At 42.9% G+C, this 8,337-nt stretch overlaps 2 protein-coding genes across 2 annotated transcripts; both read right to left on the bottom strand.

The window, feature by feature from the left end:
• Positions 1 to 4,928: 4,928 nt before the first annotated feature.
• Positions 4,929 to 5,858, bottom strand: LOC115267191 (zinc finger BED domain-containing protein 5-like). The gene has a single exon (XM_029874062.2). The coding sequence runs from the start codon at positions 5,764 to 5,766 to the stop codon at positions 5,125 to 5,127; it is 642 nt and encodes a 213-aa protein (XP_029729922.2). The 5' UTR covers positions 5,767 to 5,858; the 3' UTR covers positions 4,929 to 5,124.
• A 638-nt stretch (positions 5,859 to 6,496) lies between these two features.
• Positions 6,497 to 8,195, bottom strand: LOC115267212 (dolichyl-diphosphooligosaccharide--protein glycosyltransferase 48 kDa subunit). Its single transcript, XM_029874091.2, has 2 exons — positions 7,912 to 8,195; positions 6,497 to 7,846 (listed from the first exon to the last, which is right to left on the bottom strand). Exons 1-2 carry the CDS (start codon positions 8,060 to 8,062, stop codon positions 6,651 to 6,653), a joined length of 1,347 nt encoding a protein of 448 aa, XP_029729951.1. The 5' UTR covers positions 8,063 to 8,195; the 3' UTR covers positions 6,497 to 6,650.
• Between the last annotated feature and the right edge of the window lie 142 nt (positions 8,196 to 8,337).

The raw sequence follows: 8,337 nt of genomic DNA, 5'->3' as shown, positions 1-8,337 counted from the left end.
ATTTTTTGCAAGGTTTGGCCTTCCAGATATAGTGGTTACAAATGGAGGACCACCGTTTAATTCGCAAGAATTTATGCATTTTTTGAGGCACCAAGGAGTCAAAGTACTTAAAAGCCCTCCATATAATCCGGCCAGTAACGGCCAGGCCGAAAGGATGGTGCGAGTAGTTAAGGACGTTTTAAAGAAATTTTTAATAGACAATCAAACGAAATCTTTGGACATAGAGGATAAGTTAAATCTCTTTCTCATTAACTATAGAAATAGTTGTCTTGGTGAGGAAGAGGCTTTTCCTTCTGAAAAAGTGTTAAATTTCAAACCTAAAATGCTTTTAGATTTGATAAATCCAAAGAAAACATATAAAAACTTTATTGAAAGAAGTACTAAAACCGATGAAAACTTTCAATTTATAGAAAAAAGCATTCCAAATGAACTTGATAACTTGAAGGCAGGGGATAAGCTGTTATATAAAAAAATATTTTGAACACAGCAGCGCGCCAATATTTTTTGGACACTTAAAAAAACACGGACAAGTTTAGTACTTCCAGTGAGCTGTTCGCTCTTTGAAGGAAGCACGACACTAGACAACGGACTAGCATGCAACGCCCAGTGGCACAGCCGAAAACTTTTCCTGACAGCTGCGGCGGGAATCGAACCCGCGCTGCTTAGCACGATGCGACTAAGTGCTTGGTGACACTAGCCGCACGACCACGGAGCCACACAAACACTTACTGCAAAAACAAATGGAAGTGTCCAAAATATATTGGCGTAACGCTGTGTCCAAAATACGTTGGTTTCCCTACTACATGCCTGCCTCCTCCTGTTTACGCTCTTCTTAACCTTTCAGCGCGCGCGCTGTTATAAAAAGTACAACACCACCAAAAAACCTCGCACGTTGTATACAACGCGAGCGCGGTGCAGTTTCGGTTGCTTGATGGCGCGCGTCCTGAAAGGTTAAACGAGACCTAGTGCTAACCTGAGTGTCGCGGACTGACTCAATATGCTCTCTCAGCGGGAGCCAAACATTGAAGATAGAGGTTATGTTAAACCTTGTTGTACCTGTGTGCTTGATTGAAGAGTATTGTTATCTAGGTGCTGCGGATAAAATCAAAACTGTTGTCACGATATCTCCATTTTCCGCTATCAATCCGTTGGAAAGCGAGTAGAAGAATAAACATTGTTTTGAGCCCATTTTAGCTAATTTTGTAACAACTATCCTTCCAAATTTCCATTGCGAATGGAAAATAATAAACTTTGAACACGACAACAAAATTGGAATAATGGTGGATTGATCATGTTTACCATTTCCGAACAGCGTCGCGACGGCATGTTTGACAACTGCGCTCAGAGAGGTGTTTGCAAGAAAATTGAACGCTCGTGCGTGTTTACAAGATGTGTGACGGGAGTGTGTTGGTGTGTGTTGGCTAGCTTGAGAAATAAAACCGTTTCTATCCGCAGCACCTAGGTGCTAACCTATTTCTTGCGAAGGGGTTTTTTTTTCTTGTTGGGTACATTTCCACTGCGACCAATTGTTGATCTATTGTGCGAAGGGGTTAACCTCTCCACTATCACTACTATCACCGCTGCTACGCTGTTTTCTGATTTATATGTGTTGTGTTTTTATTTGATCCCACGAATTGCACGGGAGAAGAGATCCACTACGCCAGAGCCTTGCATTAACACTGTGAGGGGAGCCCGGGTGCCCCAGAGGCTCCGTTAACGATCGAGCATCTTTTTCACCCCCTCGTTCACTCAGTTCTCGGCACAGGTCGCTTGACGCCTTCTTGAATTGGGGTTACCCTGATTGATGGACTCTTAGCACCGGAAAAAGTCATCCGTAGTGCTATTCTAAGCCAGTAACTAAACAACTCGCTGATTTGTTTTAAATTCATTGTAGATACTACAGTCCTTGGTCCTCGGCGATGGTTTTCATGTCGTAGTCTAGTTGGTAAACTTCCTACGCCATATGCAGGGCGCTGTACTCGTAGTCAGTTTCACATACAGTACATTTGTAGACGGTTCTGGTTTTCTAGGAAATATTCTCGCAGCTGTTGGATCTTGGAGAACTTGACCTGGATATCGATAACGCCTCTTCATCCTACTGCACATGGCAGGGTACCCGATGGGTGAGTTGGTGTGGGGCATTCAGTGCTTACCTAGGTACTGAAGCTGTAGCGCATTCGTACTGCTCGTTCTAACGCCTCAAAGTCAGTCTTCTTGGTCCACATTACCACCTCGAAGCTGTAGATCAACAGAGGTACAGCAAACGTGTTGATCGTCTTCATCTTGTTGTCTACTGATAGAAAGCACTGCAGAACACAGTTGACAAGAACTTATCATGCAGCTTCTTCTTGATCGTTGTTTGCATAATTTGCTCAACAATCGTGAGCGCTGGAGCGACCAGTTGCAGCGCACAGTGGTTCCGCCATAGGTCATTAATCCAAAAAATTGACCTCAATGAAACTGTGATATCATTAGGGAAACATCAAGTTTAATGCTTCAATAACTAGGGACAATCATTACTTTTATCAAATGCATTCCGAAACTTTTCCGCAAAACTCATGAAAGTAGATGTTCCTGAGTAGATATTTTTTTTTAAATTTTTCTAATTTCAGTCCTATGCATTTGTCACTCTATTAAAAATGTCATCCATTCGACATGTATGTGGTTGATTGTGTTCGATTCTTACAAAATTGAAATCGATGTTTATCACAAATTTAGATGCCATTCTTCATCATTTTATTTGAATAAGTGTGACTAAATTAGATGATTTTCCCACAAAATGTAAAAATCTGAAAATTTTCAACAATTCGGAAAAAATGTTTCCTTTTCCGACCCCTTCGGACGTTCTTCTATAAAACTTCCCTATAATCTGAAACAATGATTTACTGGCGAAATTAGCTGCGACCGTTTGCGACCAGATTGGTGGTAGTCACTTAAGTGACGTACTTTCAATTTACTGAAAAAAACTAACAAATACCTCACGCATTGTATTGCAAGGAACACTTTTTTCCAACTTTCACTCTCTTTATCCATTACTTTATGTATGTTTCACTATTCTTGAGCAGTTTTGACTACCGTGGACCACCTAAACTAATATTAGTATATCCAAACCAGTTGGTAACCAAAACTGCAAAATAATGGATTTTGGCTCCGTAAAACCAAAAACTCGATTGAGCCCATTTATAATAAACAATACAAAAACGCATTTGGAATGCAAATATGCATCAAATTTAGCGGTTTCATCATAAACCTTGATAAAATTATATTTATGGCCGCCCTCATATGGGGCTGGAACCACTGTGCAGCGCTGCGATTCCGAACCGGTAAAACAGCGAGTATGCTGCTGCTCCAATTTTAACACTCTGTCCTTCTATAATTTCAAGTTTTTCTCGCAAACCTGCTGCCTATGATCGCATAAACTGTCCCATATGAAAAGGAAACCCAGCGAATATGGGACTGATATGCGATCATGGGCAGCTCATATATCAGCGGTTCCCAAACTTTTTATAATCACGGCGCCCTTCGAAACTTTTTGATAAATCCGCGGCGCCCCAGTATTCAAAGCCTGGGAATTCGATATTTTTCGAAGAAAAACAAATGTATTTTGTTGTATTTCAAACCTGTTTACTCTTTATTCATAGAAAAACCAATGTTGACAATAAACATGAAATAACATATTAATGTGACGGATGAGCCTGCTTTTCTGCACATAGTGTATTGAATCTCGGAGTTATTTTGGAAATAGCAACACGAATCTCTCTTTCAATATCAAGCTTAGAACGATATTTGGTTTTAATAGCGGCCACTGCCGAGAACCCCGTTTCACATAAATATAAAGTTGCGAATGGAATCAAAACACGCAACGCTTAAATGCCGATCAGTGGATATGCTGTGTGTGCATGAGTCCAAAATTCAATTAGCGATAAAGCTTGGAATTTCAGTTTCATGCTGGAGTCGGTTGCTAAATCAAAGAACTGTTCTGCTTCATTTATTAATAAGTTCTCTGGAACTTCGTCAATAAATGGATTTCTCACCCAAACTACGGATTCGATCTCACTTATTGGAAAATATTTATCCAATTCCAGAGATAATTTGGCTAAGAAATCTGCAAAAGCCGATTTCAGGTAGTGTGGCAACAAAAGCTGATTTTCTTGCAGAAAAGAGTTGAGTTGCGGAAAGCAAGCCAAATCTTCATTGTTCGTGCAATTTTTCCACAGTTCAAGTTTTTTCTTGAACGCAGCAATCTTGTCAGATAGCTGCAAGATGTGCGTTTCTTTGCCTTGCAAAGACCTGTTAAGAACATTTAGTTTTTCAAACAAATCAGTAAGAAATCCTATTTTAACCAGAAAATCTGTATCGGCAAACTGTGTGGTACACGGGTGGTTTTCATCAACCAAAAACGAATGAATTTCGTTTTTAAGCTGGAACACACGCAACATTGAATTACCAAATGAGAGCCATCGAGCACTGCTGTAATAGAGCAGACTAGAATGGTCTGCTCCCATATCCTCACAAAGTTTTGCAAAAAATCTTGCTTTCATCGGCCGCGTCCTAACAAAATTCACCACTTTTACAACTGTCTCTACTACGTCGCTGATGTCTTTGCTCAGACATTGTGCTGCCAATGCCTCTCGATGAATAATGCAATGGGTCCACGTAGCATTGGGAGCCTTACTGCGAACCCTTGCTTGCAATCCCTGGAATCGTCCTGACATAGCACGCGCTCCGTCTGTACAGATTCCTACACAGTTTTGCCAAAGAATTCCATGTTCAACCATGTAGGAATCGATTATTTCGAACAACTCTTGTCCCGACGTTCCTCCCGAAATAGGCTTGCAGAACAGCAGATCTTCCGAAAAGTCGCCTTTATTGATGAACCGGACGTAGCAAATTAGATGTGCATCCTTGTTATTGCCCGTTGTGAAGATTTATAGATTCCGACGCAAATAAATGATAAGCCTTATTTTCAGCGTAGGTGCGTTATAAATGTTTGTTTACAATGCAAAACTATCACTAAATGTGTACCCAACAACACAGCGTAAAATATTCACCAGGACGCGGTCTGGTTTTATATCTGTGGGCCCACGCAAGAAAAATCCACGCAACTAATTTTCGCGCAGTAGTCTAAACAGGTGGAATCTCCGCAATATTATCCGTAGCTTCATCCAACTGCAATGCGTACTCTCGGTTTTTCAAAAAATCAACGAGCTGACAGTTGATGTCGTTGGCCATGTCGTCAATCCTACGTGCAATGGTATTGTTGGAAAGGGGCACTTTCGACAGCTGTTGACTTGCATGCTCTCCAATCATAGTCGAAACCAGATCCACGGCGGCTGGCAAGATCAATTCTTCTGCGATGGTATGCGATTTTTTACACTGCGCCACACGATAGGCCACTTTATATGATGCCAGCAACGCGTTGCTGTTGATGTGCGTTTGTCGTGAAAAAGAAACATGCTGCTGCTTGTTTTCACCCAATTTCCGTTGAAAAAAATCCCTGTCCTTTTTTGCCAAGTTCGGGTGTTGGGTTTCCAAATGCCGCTTAAGCTTGCTGGGAAGCATAGATTCCACCGAAATAATCTTAAGGCACACTACACATTGTGGATAATCTTCACTATTTACCACCTTATACGTAAATCCAAACTCGAGATAGCTGTCATCATATTTGCGCATTTTAGCTTTTCTTTTCTCATTCTGTTTCTGCGATTCCTCCTCCTGTTCGGCATTCTTAGCAACAACATGATTCGAAATCAAAAATCGCTTCATTATCAAGCTGGAGAAATGCAAACGTAATATTGATTACGTAACAAATTTTTCTTAAAACCATCGATTTTCATTTAATTTAATCTAGCAAAATACCTACCCACGTCGAAAAGCAGAAACGAAAACCCGAGCGAAAACCACAAACAGACCGAACGGTAACAAATTTGGCGCGCAAATGCTAACTATTATTCAGACACAGCATGAATGATGGCATTACGGCTCTCTCCTTCTCTCATTCACTAACGCAGCGAGAGAAAAATAGGTAATCAATCATCCGAGCCGCACACAACGTCCATTCATATGACCGTCGGTGCACAGTGTTCGCTGAGATATTTTCTCTCGCGATCTGTTGACGAAAAGCACATTATAGTGCATTCATTCTTTCGTGAAAGCCGATTGAATCTAAAAAGGTTTTTAAGGATATTATCTTAGCGTTGAAGATAGATTCCTGTATATTTAGTATCTTCTGATTTTAAATCACTAGATCAAAAATTTAAAACGGAACTTTCAATATTCTTAGACTGTGTTCTAAGCTAGTTGAGGACCATTTTTTCAATTTGCTCGCGGCGCCCCTGCGAAAGCTTCGCGGCGCACAGTTTGGGAAGCACTGTCATATATGATTATGCTTCCGTATTGAAAGTTCCGCCGATTAAAAATCTTCAAAATATTCAAGTTGATGATTCAATCTATCATGAAATTTCTTTTCATTCTACTCATAAACCTACAAGTTCACTTGAATGTACGAGTTTTATTATGTCTTTCAGCATTGAATCATTCAGCATGATCTGATTCGATTACGAGTCGTTCACTTAGCGAATCTACTACATTAGGAAATGTGACTGTAAAGTGGGCTACATGGTGCCCATCATACGTACCTCCGCCACTCTCTACTGAGACTTCTTCTCAGCGGCCACTTTGCCGCTTGCGCCATCATCCTTGTAGTGCAGGAAAATGATTGAGAACAGGAACATTCCGACCATCATCGAGAAGGCGCTCACGTAGTACGGATAGGCACTGGGAATGAATCGCTCGTACTGAGTGTGCGTAAGGGGTCGAACCGAGACCTGCGTTGTCGAGTACAGATGAGTATATCCAATCCGATCGTAATCGACCTTGAACTGGTACACGCCGTAAACATCCGGGATTTTGAATTTGGCCTGGTAGCGACCGCCGCCGATGTGTTTCAGGGTGGTTCGCACGAACGGATCGATCCGGACGAATTCCAGCTGGACGTCGTTCGCTTGGAACGGCTGCCAGCGGCCATCGGCCGCGAGGGTCTCAATTTCAATGGTGTAAACGACCGGCTCGGTGATGGTGTAAGCGGCCGGAGGCTGGTTTTCGCCTTCCTTGAAGTGCTTGACCGATCGGACGCGGATCACTCCGTTTTCTCCGAAAACCCACTTGCTGATGGAAGTGGCCACATCCTGGTTTCCGGATTTGTTGTGCAATTTTCCATCCTGGGCGCGCTGCACTGAAGAGAGGAACGCTTCGTCGGAGAAGAAATACAGAGATCCAGAGAACACAACCCGGGCGTTATTTCTGGCCTGGAGGGCTGCGATCAGAAGCGTGCCCTTTCCAACGGCATGAGGGTACTCCTTGATCGGGGCATCCGGAATGTAACTGTAAGCGGTGCTGTCCGCAGTCAACAGCTGCAATACCAGTGGGTTTTCCTTATCGGCCAGCAGACCGGTTCCTCGGTACAACAGGGGTCCCACGGATTTCTTTCCAACGACGATTTCCGAATCGATTAGATTCTCCGGCGAAGCCACCACCAGCGTATGATCGCCTCCGTCGGAAATGTCGTAGTTCAAGTGATCGATGACCGCCGCATTTTCCTCGTCCACCTCGAAACCGCACTCGGACGCCAATTCCCGCAGGGCATCACCAGAGCTGGAACTTCCAGCAACCAGCACATTGCCACCGTTATCAACGAAATCCGTAATGGCTTCGACGCTCAACGATCCGCCAAATTCCTCCACCGAGGGGGCGAACAAAATAAGGTGCTTGTACAAGAATTCGCCGTACTTGGAGAGAACCAGGCTGGCATCATCCGCCAGCTTGAAGGTAAGTTTGTAGCCGCGTTCTGAAAATCATCAAAATAGGAGTTGTAGGGTGGGACACGTCACAAGCACGGCTTCTTCCTCTTACCTTGCAAACTTTTGAAGAAAATGGAGTGCGTCTCGCGGATGGCCAAATTATCAAGCAGAACCAGAGTTTCACCAGCTTCTGCGCGGGCCGGAACGGTGGCCAATGCAAATACGGCGAGCCCGGCTACGAGCCAGCACAAAACACGGGACATTTTCACTTCTTTTTTCCCAGACAGAAATCTTTGGAACTGCTGGAGCCGCGACTGAATCGATTTTTTGGATTTTTCTTCTGAGCTGACAACCGGCGAACGAACTTGGATTAGTTACAATGCGTTACATGGCGTTTCAGAGGCTGGACGCGTTGGAGGACAGAGTCGAACTCAGTTTAAAAAAATTATAAGTGAACTGGTATAAATCTGGAGTATGTTCTGATTAGGTTGTGTGACGCACTTTGCCCCAAGTTCAAATTATTTGTTTTGATGTCATT

The sequence above is a fragment of the Aedes albopictus genome, chromosome 1 (genome assembly GCF_035046485.1).
Source record: "Aedes albopictus strain Foshan chromosome 1, AalbF5, whole genome shotgun sequence".
Taxonomy (NCBI): Eukaryota; Metazoa; Arthropoda; class Insecta; order Diptera; family Culicidae; genus Aedes; species Aedes albopictus.
The sequence above is the reverse complement of the archived record's forward strand: the minus strand, read 5'-3'. Positions and strand labels throughout refer to the sequence as shown.

Bases quoted from the DNA above. Each gene is read 5' to 3' on its own strand.
- LOC115267191 (XM_029874062.2), bottom strand. From the start codon at position 5,766: ATGAAGCGATTTTTGATTTCGAATCATGTTGTTGCTAAGAATGCCGAA.
- LOC115267212 (XM_029874091.2), bottom strand. From the start codon at position 8,062: ATGTCCCGTGTTTTGTGCTGGCTCGTAGCCGGGCTCGCCGTATTTGCA. The intron at 7,847-7,911 runs GTAAGAGGAAGA...GATGATTTTCAG, and splicing joins TTTCTTCAAAAGTTTGCAAG to AACGCGGCTACAAACTTACC.